Genomic DNA, 20,526 nt, shown 5'->3' on the forward strand with positions numbered 1-20,526 from the left:
CGCAATTGGTCACAAAAAGGCGTATTGGTCTCCCACTACCGCTAAAATAGTGTTAATCCTCATGAACTTCACTTAATTCAAACATTTTATACCCATTAAACATAAACCCTCTGACTGATTCTCCGAAGTCATTCATAAGAACATGTAATTTACCTTTTGGAAAAGCACCAGAAGTAAGCACCTTTTATAGTATTGCTTAGGTTATAACTGATTTGTGAAGCATCTATAGTCTGGTTCATAAATACTATATGTTGTGTTTATGAAGTCGTTGAGCACTATAATACCTATGTATGAATTGGTGTGTTTATGCGGTTGTGTTGTATCCCTGTGTCTAGATACAAAGCACAAAGTAGCGTATTATGTTCATACAGGTACAGTAGCTATATTTCTTACATTATCATCGAGTTTATGGTTCTATAGATGATATTTTGTATTCAATGGTAAAAAGTTTGCGGAGGTCTAAAAATGCCTGTAAGTAACAATTATTTTCCTGATCTGAGTGATTGGAAATCTGACCAATGAAGTTCAGTTGCTATTGTTTCCTCTGTTGAAGAGTTGCCAATAGTCATTTAGAATGGGAGGAGACTAACCGCCCTCATTGGAACCACGCCTCTGTTCAAGGAACGTACTAGCCACAGGGATTGTTGTTAGCGGGTTTGCTAGCAGGGACAGTTCTTCTTTGACATTTGAATTGGAATATGCACCCTCAATCTTGATACTGTTTAACTGGCGAATCTTTGTCATTTGACTGAGAAAATCCAAATTTGGTTCGACAGGTTGTTATTGGTCTCAGTCAGTTGAGGTGAGTTTTATCTCGCAAGCTAACGTTAGCTAGCTAACTAAGCCCATTTGAAGCAAAACTAAATGGCGCTAGCTAGGTGCTGTTACAGCAAGTTGCTACATAACGTTAGCTACATAACCTTGTCAGACCGATGCATTAATACATCTCAGAAAATGTTATCTTTCTGCTGGCAGACTGAGTCTTTAAACATTAACGATGCTTGCTTTAGCATGTCGAAAATGTCGCTAATGTGTTTTTGACGATTAGCTAGCTACAGTAGTTCCATGAGCTAGTGAACAGCATCGTACAGCAGTAGTTGGCTAGCTAAACATTTTTGATAGGATTCGGACAAATTAACGACTGTAACTAGCTAATCGTCAAAACACACTATCCAGCGAAAAACAGTATTTGCTACAGTATTGAAATAATGGTAGCAAGGACAGTTGTTGTGCTAGCTAACGTTAGTCGAATCACTGGGTTTCATGATGATGACGTTCGAACATGGCTGGTTAGCGTAAGCCACAATGTGTTGCTAGCAGTAGCTTACTAAAAAGACCACCGGGAAGTCAACCATCCTTGTTAGCTAACGTTAACTGAAATCTATTTTTAATTAAACATTTTGTTACAACGACAGCTAAGGCTAACGTGTTAGTTAAAAAAATAAAATGCTAATAGTTAACAGTGCTCTATACATATTTGACCTGACACGCTCGTACATTTAGCCACACAAGTTCGGGCGCGCACGACTCCGCTAGCAGTGGATGGCGTCAGGCCCTCTCTTGGCAGAGGGGGAGGGGAATGGGCAGGTCTTATTGCTGGTTTAGAAGCTAACCGCTAGCCAGTTAACATCTCACCATTAGCTTGTGGATCGTCTTTGGGACGTGTCGCCACCGCTAAATAAGAAACTTGGATTAGACTTGTGGATGTGTTCCCTAGCCATATTCCATATGTTGGTTTACCATGTTGAGTGATGAGAGTAACGTTACTTCCTAGTTATCTTAGCAAGCACGCTAGCTAGATAAATGGTTGAATAACGTTGTCCAGTCGGTATCTTGCCAATGCGTCCCTCGTCCCTACACACGATAGCTAGCTACATAGTTATCTATGTATTGTCCACTAAAGCAGTCAATGTGAATTCTAGCTCATATTCTGGCCAAACATCCTTCTTTGTGACGTACTGAATTCTCCAGCCTTGTTGGGGGGGGGGGGCTACCACTCTCCCTCCAAAGTGATCACAATAACGTTCATATCACATTTTTGGAAATATAGCCACTAGTTGTGGGTGAGACAGATACTGGAGAATGCCATAAATGTGTGCCACAGAGTCTGAAATGATCTAAATTAATGTATCCATCTTGAAATTCGCAGTTGTGTCAGGGTGACTATCGATTATCAATCAAATATGCCTAAATGTTAATTGTGTTGTACCTGTGCATCCTAGCTCTTTTGAGTATGAGTATACAATGAAGCGGCGTGCGGAGGATCAGGAACCAGTATTTGCGTCCCAGCAGCAGCGTCGCCCCCCAGTCCCGGGTACTGCGGAGGGCTTCCAGCACCGCGTCCTAGCCCCAGCCGTGTACGAGGCCGTCACCGACAACATGCAGCCTTCCCCCGGCATCCAATACTCCATCCCCCAGGGTTACCAGGTATGGGAACTGTTGCCATATCTCTTTAATCTAGATGAGAGCATGTTGCACAGAAAATAATAATTTTGCTAGTTTCTACAATGCATTAATTTATAAGTACCAATTAACCAGCAACCTGTAGTTTCTGTATTTGCCTTTTTCAAGGCTTTGTTTACTATTTTACCACAGGCAGAATACTGATATTTGACTGAATATGGTCCTCCAGGTTCCCACAATGCCCCAGAACTCCAGTGGCCATGGACATGCCTCTAGTCCCGCTGCACTTGTCGGGCCCCACCCCCACAGTCCAGCTGTCCAATCACAGGGGTCTGCGGTGGTCCAGAACCATGCCCATCCTTTGGCCCCTATGGCCCCCTCACAGGGTGCCCAGTTCCAGCGACTCAAGGTGGATTTTTCATATGTATATATTTTATTGAATGTACAAGAGATAAAAATAAGCACATGTACTAAATACAGAATAAAGTGGAGGTATGATGGACTCAATTAGGACCTGTTGATTTCAAAGCATGGTAGATAATAGGGCTGGGAGTTGCCAGGTATACGATATCATCACCATACTTAGGTACCAATATGTATTGCAATTCTATATGCATTCTGTCATTGTATTGCTATTCCACGTTACAAACATTGCTCACTGTATGACTGCTGCAGAGGGACGAGAGCCATGGGGAAATTAGTTTTCATCAGTCATGGAAATAAAAGTGCTGATAATAAGCTATGAAGGAGAAGTACTGGATAATATGGGGTCCAGAGTGGAGCAGCGGTCTAAGGCACTTCATCTCTCCTTGCCCACTTCATCTCCTTATACCTTTGAAAACATTGTTTGACTGGCATAACTGTGTTTGTAGGTTGAAGATGCTCTGTCCTACCTGGACCAAGTGAAACTGCAGTTTGGGAATCAGCCTCAAGTCTACAACGACTTCCTTGACATCATGAAAGAGTTCAAGTCACAGAGGTCAGTTACAATTTAGTTTGTTTTTCTAAGCAAACACTGTAAACATCCATGTAAGCTGTGAACTCTTGCTGCAGGAAGATATTCCATGTGTTTGAGGGGATCAGTTTGAGCAAGGCGAGCCAGGGAATCACTACTCTTGATCACCTAATTAGTAGTTATTTGAGAAGCAAGGTGATTTGTAGATCAGTGATTCTGCACAGTCTAACTACCATGTAGTCAATCTTAAACACGCACATTTACTTTCACAGCATCGACACTCCGGGCGTGATCAGCCGTGTCTCCCAGCTCTTCAAGGGCCACCCAGACCTCATCATGGGATTCAACACCTTCCTGCCGCCCGGCTACAAGATCGAGGTCCAGACCAACGAGCAGGTCAACGTGACCACGCCAGGTCAGATCCACTACATCACCCCGCACGGAATTTCGGTCCAGAATCTCCCCGTTACGGGGCCACCCAGCCAGCCGGTGCCCCATCATCACCAGGCCCTGCAGCCGCCCAGTGGACCCCCCACCAGCACCGCCACAGCCAGCACCACTCTACCCACCCAGCCTACACCGGCCAAGACCAGCAAGGTTCCAGCTCACTAAGACCCCTTTCCTTTGTTGTGTCATTCTGTGCAAGAACCTCTTCTCAAGTTCTTTGTTTTTGCATGTTTAGTTTTCTATTGGAGATTTGAACCACAAGTCATTGGCTTATTTCTTAATTTGTTATGTAAACGTGTATTAATTTACTTATTACTGTATAGTTGCGTATGTAAATATATTATTGAACTGTTTTATCCTTGTTATGTGCTGACACTACCATTCAAAAGTTGGGGGTCACTTAGACATTTCCTTGGTTTTGAAAGAAAAGCACTTTCTTTTGTCCATTAAAATAACATAAAATTGATCAGAAACAGTGTAGACATTGTTAATGTCCTATATGACTATTGTAGCTGGAAATTGCAATTTTTTTTATGGAATATCTACATAGAGATATCTATACAGAGATCCATTATCAGCAACCATCACTCCTGTGTTCCAATGGCACGTTGTGTTAGCTAATCCAATTTATAATTTTAAAAGGTTAATTGATCATTAGAAAACCCTTTTGCAATTATGTTAGCACAGCTGAAAACTGTTCTGATTAAAGAAGCAATTAAACTGGCCTGGAGCATCAGCATTTGTGTGCTCAAAATGGCCAGAAACAAAGTACTTTATTCTGAATCTCGTCAGTCTATTCTTGTTCTGAGAAATGAAGGCTATTCCATGCGAGAAATTGTCAAGAAACTGAAGATCTCGTACAACGCTGTACTACTCCCTTCACAGAACAGCGCAAACTGGCTCTAACCAGAATATAAATAGGAGTGGGAGGCCCCGGTGCACAACTGAGCAAGAGGACAAGTACATTAGGGTGTCTTGTTTGAGAAACAGATGCCTCACAAGTCCTCAACTGGCAGCGTCATTAAATAGTACCTGCAAAACACCACTCTCTACGTCAACAGAAGAGGCTACTCTGGGATGCTGGCCTTCTAGGCAGAGTTCCAGTGTCTGTGTTCTTTTGCCCAGCTTCATCTTTTATTTTTATTGGCCAGTCTGAGATATGGCTTTTTCTTTGCAACTCTGCCTAGAATGCCAGCATCCCGGAGTCGCCTCTTCGCTGTTGACGTTGACTAGAGTTTTGCGGGTACTATTTAATGAAGCTGCCAGTTGAGGACTTGAGGTGTCTGTTTCTCAAACTAGACACTAATGTCCTCTTGCTCAGTTGTGCCCCGGGGCCTCCCACTCCTTCTATTCTGGTTAGGGCCATTTTGCGCTGTTAAGTGAAAGGAGTAGTACATAGCGTTGTACGAGATCTTCAGTATCTTGGCAATTTCTCACATGGAATAGCCTTCATTTCTCAGAACAAGAATAGACTGACGAGTTTCAGAAGAAAGGTCTTTGTTTCTGGCCATTTTGAGCCTGTAATCAAGCCCACAAATGCTGATGCTCCAAATACTCAACTAGTCTAAAGAAGGTTTTATTGGTTCTTTAATCAGAACAACAGTTTTCAGCTGTGCTAACATAATTGCAAAAGGGTTTTCTAATGATTAATTAGCCTTTTTTTAAATGATTAACTTGGATTAGATAACACAACGTGCCATTGGAACACAGGAGTGATGGTTGCTGATAATGGACCTATGTAGATATTCCATTAAAAATCAGCTGTTTCCAGCTACAATAGTCATTTACAACATTAACAATGTCTACACTGTATTTCGGCTTAATTTGATGTTATTTTAATGGACAATTCTTTTAGCTTTTCTGTAAAAACAAAGACATTTCTAAGTGACCCCAAACTTTTGAACGGTAGTGTATATTTGGTATTTGGAGGCAACTCATTGTCCTTCTCATTTTCCCCCCACAGCCGATGCAGTCTCCTGCCCTGACCCCGACTAGCCAACCCAACCCGTCAATCCCATCCTACGCCTCCCCACGGTCCCCCTCGGTCCAGTCCCACGCCCCGGTGAGCAGCACCCCTTCCAGCGGGCCTCCCCTGCAGAACAACCAGCCCGTGGAGTTCAACCACGCCATCAACTACGTCAACAAGATCAAGAACCGCTTCCAGGGGCAGCCCGACATCTACAAAGCCTTCTTGGAGATCCTGCACACTTACCAGGTATAAACACAGCGCGGGAGCTGCCCCACACAAAGCATTGCATTCGATAAATCTGGCTTCTTTCTGAAGGGTGATTTATTTGCAGTATAAACAACAAGCTATACAAAAGACAGTGTACACACAGAGATCTGTTCGTAACCTGGGTCACCAGTCAATATGAACTTGAGGTTCCATTCCAGTGCTACAATGAAACTGCCGACGGGGCAGTGGTGCCCTTTGTGTGGTCTCCCTGGTCACTTTCTGGGAACAGGGCTACAAGAACCAGATATGTACTGGATAATAATTGCAGAAAGAAACTTTAGAGGAAGGAAATTCAGATAATTCTGATTGTGCGCCGTCCTGGTTAGGGTTTGCCGGTGTAGGCCATCACTGTAAATAAGAATGTGTTCTTGACTGACTTGCCTTGTTAAATAAATACATATATGTAATGTTATTTACATTGACCCTATTATGTCATCCATGGTTAATTCTTGGTATAGTCTATGACCAGTGGTCTGAAGTTCTTGGTGTAGTCTGTAACCAGTTGTCTGATTGTTGCTTTTGCAGAAGGAGCAGCGAAACGCGAAGGAGGCGGGGGGCAACTACACCCCAGCATTGACAGAGCAGGAGGTGTACGCTCAGGTGGCACGGCTCTTCAAGAACCAGGAGGACCTGCTCTCGGAGTTCGGCCAGTTCTTACCGGACGCCAACAGTTCAGTGGTGAGTGATTCACGTCCACGCCAAAATAGTCCTCTATTGCAAGGGATAATGCTTCCTTCACCTGAGATGTTATTTCAGAATGATAGAAGTTGAGTTTAAACTATGTGAGGACATTGAAATACAAACTTGGCCACTGTCATATCATATTGTTATTATGACTAATACCACCTGTTTTATTTACTACATCATATGACAGACAGGGTGCATGATCAAGATGCACTGATAATGCCTTGCAGTTTGATGTAATAGTTGTATGTTTTGTGCAGATCTACACAGATGTTGCCTATCTTAAACTCTCATGTTTATCTCTGATCCAGAGTTGTCCCCCTTTTCTCCAGCTGCTGAGCAAGACCACGGCCGACCGGGCGGAGTCGGTGCGCAACGACCACGGCACCACGGTCAAGAGGCCCCTGATGAACAACAAGCAGCGGCTTAACCAGAACGGCTGTCCAATCCGGAGGCATTCTGGAGCGGGCGCCACGCCTCCCGTCAAGGTAAACTAGCGCCCTCTCGTTGACAGTGTCAAGTCTTTGTATGTAAACGTTTTGTCGCCAAACCGGTGGCAGTTGTGATAGGCTATTTTCTCTTGAACCATATGGTCTATCCACTAGAAACTCATGGACAATATGGACACAGATATAACAAATTAATACTATATATTACTGCTTTATAAAAAAAGTTATTCAAGTATAAATTACCCAAATTACCATAGATTACCAGTTAATTACCAAAATTACTGAAGATTCTGGTCAAATTACCGGTAGCTTTGCAACCATAGTTGTCAGACACGTGGCTATTAAGAAACTAGTTAGCAGTAGTAACAGTTGTAATACTGTTCAGACAGCTTAGAATGGTATACTTTTGACTAGAGCGTCCCATAGATCTGTCAACTCTTTAAATGTGGGATTTTTGGTCTACCATGTCAGTGGTAATGTAGTCCTTATTTACGCTCAATTCATCTCTTTCCCACCCTTGCAGAAGAAACCCAAGATGCTGGTGAAAGACCATGCCATGTCTGAGGCCAGCAAACATAGCATCGGCACAGAATCTCTCTTCTTTGAAAAGGTCCGTCTACATTTTTGTTTTAAACCTAATGTGAATGTTATACAATAACATAAAATGTGATCTATACGAATGACACCTATAGAAATGATTTATTCTGTTCCAACTGAACATGATTTGAATTAATGAATTGCCTGGTTGTGATTAAATGCTGTCCCCCTAACCCAATTGTAAAGTCATTCAGTGTGTGTTGTAGTGTGTATTTACAGAGCTGCTTTCTTATCACAGGTGAGGAAAGCCCTCCGGAGCTCTGAGGCCTATGACAACTTCCTGCGGTGTCTGCTCATCTTTAACCAGGAAGTGATTTCTCGTGCAGAGCTTGTGCAGCTAGTGCTACCGTTCCTGGGGTAAGCTTTAAGGAACTATCACCTGCGCCAAACAACCATTTAAAAACTTTGCACAATTTATCAGCCAGACTACAGGACGCGCTGCATAGCTGTTGCAACTACCTTCTCTGCTGTGAGGAGTGTAGACAATTCAGTCATGCTACAGCAGACGAGTAGAGTTAACAGGGCCACCAGCCTCTCAAGATCAGGCTGAGTTGGTAGTATACAACTCTGACACTCTGAGCATGTCAAAAAGGTGTTGCTAATATGTCTGTTGTTAGGCAAAATGAATGTCCATGTTCATGATCTAAAAAGCTTTAGGCATTCTTCTCTATTCCTATTATTGGCCTCCTATACATTGTCAGCTCGGGGAAGGCAGGTAGCCTCGTGGTTAGAGGCAGGTAGCCTCGTGGTTAGAGGCAGGTAGCCTCGTGGTTAGAGGCAGGTAGCCTCGTGGTTAGAGGCAGGTAGCCTCGTGGTTAGAGGCAGGTAGCCTCGTGGTTAGAGGCAGGTAGCCTCGTGGTTAGAGGCAGGTAGCCTCGTGGTTAGAGCGTTGGGCCAGTAACCGAAAGGTTGCTGGATCGAATCCCCGAGCTGACAAGGTAAAAATATGTCGTTCTGCCCATGAACAAGGCAGTTAACCCACTGTTCCCTGGTAGGCTGTCATTGTAAATAAGAATTTGTTTTTACCTCACTTGCCTAGTTAAATAAAGGTTAAAATAAAATAGTTACATTAAAATAGATGGCCTTGTTCGTTAACGGCATGTGAAAATACAAGCTTTGTTATTCATCCTGATATTTTGCCGCCCATCTAACACCCATTCTGGAATGTGATCTGCAGAAAATTCCCAGAGCTGTTCTCCTGGTTCAAAAACTTCCTGGGCTACAGAGAGTCCAGCCACATCGAGAGCTTTCCCAAGGAGAGGACCACAGAGGGCATGGCCATGGAGATTGACTACGCTTCCTGTAAGAGGTTGGGCTCCAGCTACAGGGCGCTACCCAAGAGCTACACACAGCCCAAGTGTACAGGGAGGACCCCACTGTGTAAAGAGGTGAGCTTAGCCGTTATTCACAGTCAAATGTTACCCTTCAAAGTCAACCAAATGGAATCATAGGATCAATAAAAACCTGAGGAATTAGTCAAATACATGTTTGTGTATAGGAAAATTAAAGAGCAATGAAAATAGAATTTTAGTCACTTTTTTTGCATGCATCATCCAGCCAGTGAAGTCGATTACAGGGGTTTAATTGGTTAGTACGGAGATGTTGTTCAAGTACTCATCTTGGCAAGTGAATCAGTTAGAGCAGAGTTTTAACAGTATGGTCCATTTCAGGTCCTAAATGACACGTGGGTATCGTTCCCTTCGTGGTCAGAGGATTCCACCTTTGTCAGCTCCAAGAAGACCCAGTATGAGGAGCATATTTACAGATGTGAGGACGAGCGTTTCGAGGTGAGACTTTCCCCCCTCTCATGGTAGTTATATTCTAATAGTACAAACCAAAGTATGGTGATGTCCTGTCTGAAGTGATGTACTGACATTTTCCATACTCTTCTTCACCCTGCAGCTGGACGTGGTGCTGGAGACCAACCTGGCCACCATAAGAGCTCTGGAGGCGGTACAGAGGAGGCTGTCGCGCTTGACGGCCGAGGAGCAGGTCAAGTTCCGGCTGGACAACACCATGGGCGGCTGCTCCGAGGTCATCCACCGCAAGGCCATCCAGAGGATATACGGCGACAAGGCCGCCGACATCATCGACGGACTCAAGAGGAACCCGGCTGTGTCCGTCCCTATAGTACTCAAGAGGTGTGATATGAAGAGGTTGTGTGATGAACAATAAATGTACATTTGAGAACTGTAAAGTGGCCTAAGCAACAGCTTCCAGAGAACATGTTGCTGTCCCATGTTAACCACGGTATGTGTTCTGATTGGCCTCGTTCCAGGTTAAAGATGAAAGAAGAAGAATGGAGGGAAGCCCAGAGAGGATTCAACAAGATCTGGAGGGAGCAGAATGAGAAGTATTACCTCAAGTCCCTCGACCACCAAGGTATCAACTTCAAGCAGAATGACACCAAGGTGTTCCGCTCAAAGACCTTGCTCAATGAGATTGAGACCATATACGATGAGGTAAGAGGCAGTGATATACCACTTACTTGATGTGATCTATGTGTCAACGTCTCCAAGTATTGATGAAAGCTGTTTTTTCTTTTTTTTAAAGCTACTCTAACCTGTTGTTTTTTTTGCCTACATTTAGCGACAGGAACAGGCTTCCGAGGACACGACCACCGTGCCTGGCGGGCCCCACATGACCCTGACCTACCAGGACAGCCAGATCCTGGAGGACGCCGCAGCGCTCATCATCCACCACGTCAAGAGGCAGGCCGGCATCCAGAAGGAGGACAAGTACAAGATCAAACAGGTCATCCACCACTTTATCCCAGACATGCTGTTCGCCCGGCGCGGGGAGCTGTCGGATGTGGAGGAAGAGGAAGACGAGGAGGAGGAGGAGGAAGAAGACGAAACCGGGCCAGATGAAGACGGGTCAAAGAAGCATAACGGGTTGGCCGGCAGTGGCGGCTCCGCTAAGTCTAAGCTGCTTTTCGGCAACACGGGGGCGCAGAAACTGCGTGGCCTAGACGAAGTCTACAACCTCTACTACGTCAACAACAACTGGTACATCTTCCAGCGCCTGCACCAGATCCTCTGTTTGCGGTTGTTGCGCATCTATGGGCAGGCAGAGAGGCAGATCGAGGAGGACTGCAGGGAACGGGAGTGGGAGAGGGAGGTGCTGGGCGTCAAACGGGATAAGAGTGAGAATCCTGCCGTCCAGCTGAGACTAAAGGAGCCCAGTAAGTCCAGACAACCTTTCAAACCAAACTGCAGTACGCTGTGTACCCACTGACCATTAAGGTTTAGATCAAAGGATCACACATTTTTTTTTGCTCCCTGTGTAACATTTTTCCATGGAGAAAATGTACTTTACCTTCATCATGCAATTTTATATCTACAAAGCTTTACCTCTGAAGAAGTCTAGTCTGTCACATTGTTTTTTACTTTCATATCTTTAAAAAAAATTGCCGTGTACATGCTAACATCTCCAGGAGAATGTTTTTTTTTGACAACGTCAATGGTTCCAACACAGACCTTTGGTGTTCCAATTGCACATAGATGCCCTTCCTATCATTTACACCACAACCAGGGGGAGATTTTCCCTCCAAATGTTTTCCTAATCACTTCAATAGGCTGTATTTTTAAACCTTCTGATTTCGACACGTTTTTCCAATGTATGGCTCATTCATGCATATGATACCATCTGTAACCTTCTCCTAGCGGAGAAAGCCACACAATCCTTACATTCAATGCTTCAAATATTTCATGCGTGTGAGCTGCGCTCGTTTGTTTCATAGTGGACGGGCACTTGTGAAGCAACACAGGTTAACTGTAAATGCTTAGTTATTTTGATAACTGAGAATAAATCAAATACATCGGTCAAATCAATGCATCAGATCAGACGTTAGTCAGACTTTCTCCTACTAATAACATATGAGGGTGAGACATTAATCCTTATAGCCCATAGTGTCATACTATGAAGTGGATGTTGTACACTCACTATCTCATTTCAGTAGGCTATGTTTTGCCATAATGATCTGATCACACTGTGCTACAAGGGATGTAGATTAAGTAGCCTACAGCAACCTTACCTGGGCCACATTCTGTAGCCAAACGTTGCCGAAAGAAATGCCACCAATAGTCCGTTGCATCCTTATTCTAATCTAGGCTACATGTCAGAAAGGCATGTTTGTTCCACATAGAGTATATCTGAACTTTTCAAAATGTTGCATCTTGCTGAACGCACCTCTGATGTTGATTGGCAGGTGGAATGATGTCTAATCGGGTTGCAAGGTAAAAGTGGGAGGTGGGATCACTTGTAACTTACACAATTTTCCAGGACCTGCTTTGGCTGGTGAACGCTACTTTCAAAAACTACTTGCTGAAATTATACAAAACATTTGTACTATCACTTTAAATCCTGGCCTTTTCCTTTCCCAGTGGACATTGAAGTGGAGGACTACTACTCTGCCTTCCTGGAGATGGTGCGGAACCTCCTGGACGGTAACATGGAGCCCACCCAGTACGAGGACTCCCTCAGGGAGATGTTCACCATCCACGCCTACACTGCCTTCACCATGGACAAGCTCATCCAGAGCATTGTCAGACAGGTCAGTACAGTCTTTTCCCTCCGGTAGGTCCCAGACAGCAAGAAAAAGCAAACCTTGAGGAACATCTAGGCACCAAAATTGTCAAATGAGCTAAATGGGGGCCCACCCTGCCTAAACAATGATAACTTTGATGGCTGACTTAATGACTGTGCTCACACCTGGCATTGTGGTTCCTATCACCAGCTCCAGCACATTGTGAGTGATGAGCTCTGCGTGCGCGTGACAGACCTCTACCTGAGCCAGAGCACCAACAAGGCCACCGGCGGTGCCCTGTCCACCCAGGCCTCCAGAGCGACCGCCGAGGGGGCATACCAGCGCAAGGCGGAGCAGCTCATGTCCGACGAAAACTGCTTCAAGGTATAGTGTGGGAGTATGGGGGGGGGTGGTTGGCTGTCCCACCTGGGATGTTATGGTGTCTCAGCAAAATACTTTGAGTTGCATTTGAACTTTCATGTGTTCTCTGTCTGGTTTTCTCTCTTGCTTTCATTTTGTTCTTCTGTCCCCTTTCTCTCATGATGGTACGTTCTCTCTGACCTTTGCTGTCTGTCTTGTTGGTTGTCTTCTTGTTTGACTGGTTTGTTTGTGGTCCAGCTGATGTTTGTGAAGAGCCAAGGCAGCGTGACCCTGACCCTGGAGCTGCTTGACACGGAGGAGGAGAACTCAGACGAACCCGCTGAGACAGAGGTGTGTGTGTGTGTGTGTGTGTGTGTGTGTGTGTGTGTGTGTGTGTGTGTGGCAGGCAGGTGGTGACATCAGTCTAATGCATCGCCACATGACATTTAGAACAGATTCAGATGAGTCAGATTCTTGTGTAGTGATGGTAGTTCCCTTCTGGTTCTTTAAACAGCGGTGGTGCGACTACGTGGGACGCTACCTGAACTCGGACTCAGCGTCTCCAGAGCTGCGCGAGCACCTGGCCCAAAAGCCTGTGTTCCTCCCCAGGTGAGGCCTCTGGCTGTGTCTCCCCCGTCTGCACAGCTAACAGCATCTACCCCTAAAGGCTCTCTCTAAGACAGGCAATGGCACTGTTTCACAAGCCAAAACCAGCTGACAAAAAAAACAAAAGGCTCATTTTGAGAATGAGTACAAGCCCATCTCCCTCTCCACGTGCAGGTCAGTTCCAGGTCAGTGTTTTTTGCACAAACCAAACTTTCAGGGCTTTCTCCCCGTAGCCTCAAACTAAATGGGGCCCCGAGACTTCTCCACGAAGCACTTGTTTTGAAAAACTCTGCCAATAGTGATGAACACACACCAGTTGAACTACAAGTGCACTAGGTCATTTTTGTGTTTGCTTTCCTCAGAAAAGTAGGCCTAAGTGCTAAAAAAATCAGATGTTTAGTAGAAATGCTGACGGTGCCTGTCCTGTTTTTGTTAGAGAGAATGTAATTGGCTGTCTACTCGAAAAGCAACTTGTTTCTCCATTTCTTCCCCCCTACCTTTATCTCCGAAAGATTGCACTTTACCCTGCCATCTTTTTAAATAGACTCATTATTTATCCATTTATTCACTCTCTTTTTTTTCTTTTTTACAGGGCCCTTTTATTTATGAATATTGCAATTTTTATATTATATTAGTAGGATAGTATTTATTTCAACTTTCCCACTCAACAAACTAGTATTCAAATCATTGGGTAAAAAAAAAAAATGTATTTCGTTAGATTTTTTTTATTGTGAGAATAAGGCTACAATAGCGGTTTGATATAAACTGAAAGGAGGAAAAAAAGCAATGAACAGGAGTTTACTTTTCACATTGCTTATGTATGTAAGGGAAGGAAGTATTTTTATACCATCGCGCATATTAGTGTTCAATTGTACAATAACTTTCTCTGTTGGAGGATAACCATTTGGTTGAGCAGAAATTCTATATGTACAATGTCCTTAATTGCATTGTCACGACGGCCATTTTTTTTGTTGTGGCATTGGTGACAGGCAAAAGGCCCCATTTTGTCGGTCTAGAGAAAAGGATTCAGATAAAATCATTTTTCTTTTTTATCAGCTGCCCTGTGTTTCCTGTAATTGTATTCATAGGAAAAACATTCTGTATGTGACTTCTTCTAATCACTGTTTAGATACATGTAAATGTTGTACGGATTGAGATTTGGGGTGTTCAGCATACTCTATTATAATGTGTAAAACAATTTAAGGATACAGTGCACTCCCGTTGCAATCTTTTTGTTGTGGGTGAGGTTTTTATACGAGTTGACCAAGACTAGTGCTGATAACTCATGAAAACCTGGTCAAGCACGGCATCTGCAACACTTGTACAAAAGAGAAGGGGCTTGTGAATAAAATGGTCTGAATTGTATGCTCAAATGTTGGTGTATTTCTTTCCAGACTTCTCTCTGAGCATTGCATGGAAGGGTGGTTGGGTCCTCTATTAAGCCCTGAGATGAGTGTTGCACATCAAGCCTGTCTGTCTTTGGTTTTCAGTGCTTGTTGCCATTTTTCAAAATGGCTGTCCATAATGTATCATATACATTTCAATGGGCTGGAAGGACCCATGCAAAACAGGGGGAAAAAATTGGCGTCAGTCCCCCCCCCCCCCCCCCCTTTTGTTTTATTTTACCCATTGCATATATTTGCTACTTGTCTTGACTGGATATGATTTATCCGTGATCTCACCCACATTTTGTCTGTTTCTCATATCAAGAATATGAGAGGTTGGTACAAAAGTCAATAGGCATGATTCTCTTATTTTACACCCGAAAAAGTACCTTTTAAACAGCAGTGACAACCAGCAGGTTGTCTTCTCAGTTAAATGTTATCCTCATTGCATGGTCATAACTGCTCTGTACATTGTCAGTGGAAGTACTGTATGTGCACATCAAAGTATCTTTCAACCCATATCCTGGCTTGTTAACCCTTTTGGCGGCAATGTGTAAAAAAACGAATGAAATGTCCTTTCTCCCATTTCTATTGGAAATTGGCTACTCTAACTGCAATGTCCTAAGTGGCATTGACAAAATATGCTTCACGGTTTCAGTCCTCGCTCACCTCTACCCTGTGTGGTAAGTACACATTTAAACCTTTCATTAAAGCGGGGTGAATAATAATTGCATTTTTAATGCTTGCAAAATAAATTTTTTAATCTGGATTCAATTTGATTGACCAAAATATTTTTTTTGCCAAGGATATTAAAGACTAACAAGAGAATCAACATATGAATGTCAAACGGAAGTGCACTGTACAGGAATACTGCTGCTACTGCAATAGAGCCTACCCTTCCCCTAATAATTTGTGTCCCAGTTAAACTTATTATTGGGTGAGTTGCTATGCATGGGTATATCAAGACAAATCTTTACAGGGACGGCCCGCTCAAATTTCACACATTTTCTGATCTATTAGACTTTGAGTCGGAAATAGAAAACATTGACCTGAATGACTGCGTATTTTGACCTCTAAATAGCATTAGCGTTGGTCTGTTATTTTGGAACCATGTGTCCTGTCATTTAGCCATAAGTTACACATGTTGTGCTCAACCAATGTTACAAATGGTATGGATATAGTGCATTGCAGTCTAAGTACTTGCATGATTTGACCGAAATTTGCGTAAACTGTCCTTGTAAACTGAATTGCTATGTGGGTAGAGGGCACAGGTAAGCAAGGCGTTGTTACTGGCTCTGGTCTAATGCCAATCTTTCTCCTCTTCCAATCAGGAACCTCCGGCGGATACGGAAGTGCCAGAGAGGGTGGGAGCAGCTGCAGCAGGCGAAGGCGGCTACGGGGACGTTGGAGAAGTCCCACAGCGCTGAGGACCTGAAGATGGAGTGCATGTTCAAACTCAACTCCTACAAGATGGTGTACGTCTTCAAGTCGGAGGACTACATGTACAGACGCACTGCGTTGACGCGGGCTCACCAGGTAGGCAACACCACCAACCAATGGTCCCTAAAAAAAATGTGGGGCACTGAGCAAATTTCAGGTCTGCTGAGCACAAACTTGAACATTTATGAAAATTCTGTGCAACTTCCAGCGCATGTTTACTGTGAACACTGAGGCTGTACTCCCTTTAAGTTTTAACAGTGGCCAAGTAGGCTACTGTGGCTATTTGATCAATGGCTAAAATGGATCCCATAACATTTTAACATGGAAATAGCTGTTCTATCATTCAGCCTACAGTAGCAGCCAATGTGTGGTGTTCAATGTAGGCCTACATTCCATGAGGCTTTAAAAAAAAAAACATGTGGGCTTGACATTAACCTGTTAATACACTTGACTGAAAATGTTGTTTGATGCAAGAAACCACTTTACAAAATAAAATGCATTATTATTCCCATACCATTACTACAGAGAATCAGACTAATGCTACCCTCTGCCTATTGGCTACTTAGCTTATTCAAGCCCGTCTCAAAATACAACACTGCCCCTTTAAGACAGTCTCTTTACCTGACTTGCTTTTAAAAGATTTCTAGAAATGCACCCATTTTGTGCTCTTGTAAGAAGTAATCACTCCCCCCTGACTACAAATGATCTCTAACAGCTAATAACTCACTAACTAGCAAAGGATATGAACAAAATGTGCACACGTGGCTACATGCAGCTCTCGCTGCTTCATGCAGGGAATACTCTAGAACAGTGGTCACCAACCTTTTCTGAGTCCCGGTCACTTTCTGAGTCGAGATGCAATCCGAGATCTACTGCTCAGAATGTTTTTAAACATGACTTAACCGTAAGTCTCTGCAACATTAACCAACATGAGCCAATTGAAAGACAATATGCAAAACAACTAACAATACACTGAATTCATCAATGTTCACTATTTTAAATTGTAAAGTCATGTCTTTCTACAACAACCTTTTGCATTTTGGGCGGTAAACTCGATAAAGTATTCAATAATCAAGGCATTAGAATGTACCATAGGCCACCTAAATAGAGCTCCTTCCGCAAAAAAAAATTGCCCATGGGGACCTGGCTACTATTTCTATTTGGCTGGCTACTTAATGTACTTGTGGAAAACACTGAAGATATTGGAATATGTCATATTTTGAAATAATTTAGAGAAACATAATGGCCGCTTACTGATGTTTCAACCAACATGGTGTTGGTCAGAGTGCTGATATGATCTTCACTACAGCTAACCCCGATGTCCCTCCCTTCCCCAGTCCCACCAGAGAGTCCACACTCGCCTGCACCGCCGCTTCCAAGGCTTGGTGGACACCTGGGCCAAGGAACACGTGACCAGCGACATGGCCACCGACACCCGCAAGTGGCTGATGGGAGAGCGTCGCGAGGGTCTGCTGCCGTGCACCACCACCCGGGATCCCCAGGTCCTCTATTACCTGAACATCAACAGATACCATGTGACGTATCATGGCAGCTCAACCGGATGACGAGATGACGGAAGGGTATTACTTAACGTCGTTTTAATAAATCAGCTTGGCAGCAAATTGCTGGATTCTGGAAACTGCCGGAGATTACTTTATATTTGTTTTTATAAGGACTTTTTAAATGGACCCTCCCTATCTTTGCAGCACAAAAAAAAGCCAAATTTCCTATGTGGCCACCAACCAGTTCTCCATCAGTCCCCTAAACCCCCACCCACCCCTACCGGCCTGTCTTATGCCACCTTTGAATACAGCAGAAAAGATATGCTGCGACGGAATACGCTATGAGTGCAAGAAAGGAAGCCGTTGTAGTTAAACAGCTATTGATCCTTGGCTGGACTGATCCTCAGACTGATGGATACTGTTGAGAGCCACGCAGAAAGAGCACGCCATACAGAATGCTTGGTCTTTTTCCCCCGTTTTGAAGCAATATACACCCATTGAAGTGGTTGAGGAGCACCACACCATCCGGTGTGCAGGTCTCTAGGTTACCAGCTAAGGGGAACCACAGAAGTCTCTCACAACCACTGTGAGTAGGAAGATTAGCATACAGGCATGTACTATGAACATGTATTTTATCCAGGCCACAAGATGGGTTTTGGATTTTGTATAATTGTATAGCCTGTGAATGTTTCTTTTTGTCAGTGGTACAGGTATGTATGCTATGTGTCCACAAACATCTCTGGCAGCCGTGGTGTAGATATTGGGCAGATTAATGCGAAAATACCAGGTTTTCCCCCAGTCAGTCAAGTATAGTAACATCAGACTACCCACATACTGCTGATTTGTAAATAGCTTGTTGATAGTTGTCCTTTTTGTCAGAGATGTGCATTGATGTGTACCCTAACAGACTTAGTTTAGACCTCGGGTCAAAAGTTGCTGAAGAGAAATAGCCTATATTGAAAATGCTCAAATTTTAACAACTGTTTTTACCAAAGGAACTTTATTAGAGCCTTTTTCCTTTGTGTTCTGTTTCTTTCGTGTTATGTCATGTAAGCCTTCATTTAGCAAAGTATAACATTTTCATTGTCTTGAAATTGATAATTTTATACAAAATGTTTCAAGGCATTATTTGTCTATCTGGTTTTTCACTCAAGTCATTGGCACCAGTTCCCATTCGGAATTTCTGAACAATGAATGTAGCCTAGAAACTATTTACCGCTTTCCCTGTACATAATGTAAACGGTTTGTACCCCCTAAACCAATTCCCCATTAATATATCCATCAGAATGTCTGGATCAGTCATCAATGGTAACGGGCAGGGTGTTGCGTGTTAAGATTCCCACTTGGATCACAGGTTCCTCCTCCAGGGCTACAGTAGAGGGATCAGTCATGCCACATGCAGCATCCCCATCTCTACTTTCTGGTAAATGTCACTTTAAAGATGACTCAAGAGACATAAGACTCCCGAGTCCGTTTCTGAAGCACAATCATGCTCCATTAAAATCAGTCCAGATGAGATGTAGTTCTGCCTACTTTACAAGGTATTGATAATGTCTCAATATAAAAGAACGCTGGTAAAGGCCCCCCAATTATAAACAGCACTGTTTTATAGTGTCATGTTGTACACTTTCAGAAGGTGCAGGTGTAGACACATGTACAATGATTTGTGAAATTGTATTCTGATCGCCAAATCTGGTCCATGTCCATAATAAGATCCACATTGACAACCATCTGAGTATATGTGAATGTATACCATTCAACCGCTACAGTTTAATCATCATCAACAACCAAGCACACTGCATTTGACATGCTCTTCCTTTGTCTTTTTTTTGTAAGAAATCCTGTCCCCAGAAAGGTCGAGCCTGTAGTGTTTTGGGTTGGTGGTAATAATACTTCCATTTTCCCAGTGTTTCATCATCGTCGTATATGAATTTGAGTTTAATTTTGTGTAACCACATGTCCCACCACTCGGTACCTCTTCACGCCTGACCAGAACCTTGTCATCTGGCTCTGTTTCTGTCCAGCAAAGCCTGTCAATTCTGGATGTTAATTCTGATCTCACATGAGAACCTGGGCATTCCCATTTACATGAACAAATGTAAACAGAAACACTTTTGGCTATGGACATCAACCAGATCCTCAGATCCACTTGACTGAAGTCTTGCTCCTACACTACCGATGGAACGATCTCATGGAATAGATCCAAGCCACTACACCAGGGAATACTTTGGGGAGAGTTGTAGTCATGGGAGTGTGTGAAGTTTAACTGCCACCAATTGATCTGGAAGGAGGACATTTTAACAACCCAAATAGGACAAGTTTCCCCATCAACATTTGGCCCCACAAGGCTACTCTGTCAGTGCTGTAACCAGCTAAAGACAATCTCTGGACTGTTTCTATCTTTAGACTGATTTTCATTTTTCTATTTACTGTGTTGAACATATGGAGTACAGGAGGACTACCGGGCAGCTGAATTGTATATACAAACTACAAAGACTACATTTGTAGCCCATTTTCTGTGTCCCTTTGTCACCTCTTCTTTGACTTCTATGATGTTGTGTAGTATGGTGTTTGGCATTAAACTCTTATTTGAATAGACTGAAGTCTTGTCCATAGTTTAATTTATTTTAAACCTCTAGGTGGCGTTCAAGTTGCTTGAACAAGAGAAACATCGTCTGCATCTGTTCTGATTGGGCAAATCTCTGATGCTCCTTTTTGGTTCCTTGTTGTTGCCGTGACTTTCTGCATGTTAAGCAATAGGTCACCTAAACTTAGAATGAAATGAATCATTTTCCTTCCTGACGTTTGTCTTGATACAGGCAGATGTATTTCTTTAGACATTTCCTTGACACCAGACAAATAATACAATATATTGAAATGATATGTATATTGTCTCTTATTGCCAATAGTGTCAAAACACTGTAAATACAAAAA

At 43.3% G+C, this 20,526-nt stretch overlaps 1 protein-coding gene and 1 non-coding gene across 3 annotated transcripts; both read left to right on the plus strand.

Moving 5' to 3' along the window:
• The first annotated feature begins 602 nt into the window (after positions 1–602).
• LOC106587652 (paired amphipathic helix protein Sin3a) lies at positions 603–20,195 on the plus strand. 2 transcript variants are annotated; one of them, XM_014176230.3, is made up of 21 exons: positions 603–802; positions 2,223–2,427; positions 2,633–2,812; positions 3,276–3,382; positions 3,631–3,955; positions 5,769–6,020; positions 6,567–6,719; positions 7,037–7,213; positions 7,698–7,784; positions 8,010–8,128; positions 8,949–9,159; positions 9,442–9,558; positions 9,674–9,912; positions 10,050–10,233; positions 10,361–10,955; positions 12,157–12,326; positions 12,510–12,683; positions 12,918–13,010; positions 13,174–13,268; positions 15,982–16,186; positions 17,428–20,195. In XM_014176230.3, the coding sequence occupies exons 2-21, from the start codon at positions 2,245–2,247 to the stop codon at positions 17,653–17,655; spliced, it is 3,894 nt and encodes a 1,297-aa protein (XP_014031705.2). In that variant the 5' UTR covers positions 603–802; positions 2,223–2,244; the 3' UTR covers positions 17,656–20,195. The 2 variants fall into 2 exon arrangements, with proteins under 2 accessions (XP_014031705.2, XP_014031706.2); XM_014176231.3 differs by having other exon boundaries at positions 7,058–7,213.
• LOC123730868 (small nucleolar RNA U109) lies at positions 8,210–8,347 on the plus strand. The gene has a single exon (XR_006762319.1). It is a non-coding gene; the product is annotated as a small nucleolar RNA U109 (small nucleolar RNA).
• Positions 20,196–20,526: the final 331 nt, after the last annotated feature.

This window comes from Salmo salar, chromosome 26, assembly GCF_965601325.2.
Source record: "Salmo salar chromosome 26, fSalSal1, whole genome shotgun sequence".
In the NCBI taxonomy this organism is placed as follows: domain Eukaryota; kingdom Metazoa; phylum Chordata; class Actinopteri; order Salmoniformes; family Salmonidae; genus Salmo; species Salmo salar.

What these genes read in the sequence shown, in the direction of transcription:
- LOC106587652 (XM_014176230.3), top strand. Translation starts at nt 2,245, where the DNA reads ATGAAGCGGCGTGCGGAGGATCAGGAACCAGTATTTGCGTCCCAGCAG. An exon ending in CCCAGTTCCAGCGACTCAAG is followed by an intron (nt 2,813 to 3,275) that starts GTGGATTTTTCA and finishes CTGTGTTTGTAG; the next exon opens with GTTGAAGATGCTCTGTCCTA. An exon ending in GGACCCCACTGTGTAAAGAG is followed by an intron (nt 9,160 to 9,441) that starts GTGAGCTTAGCC and finishes GGTCCATTTCAG; the next exon opens with GTCCTAAATGACACGTGGGT.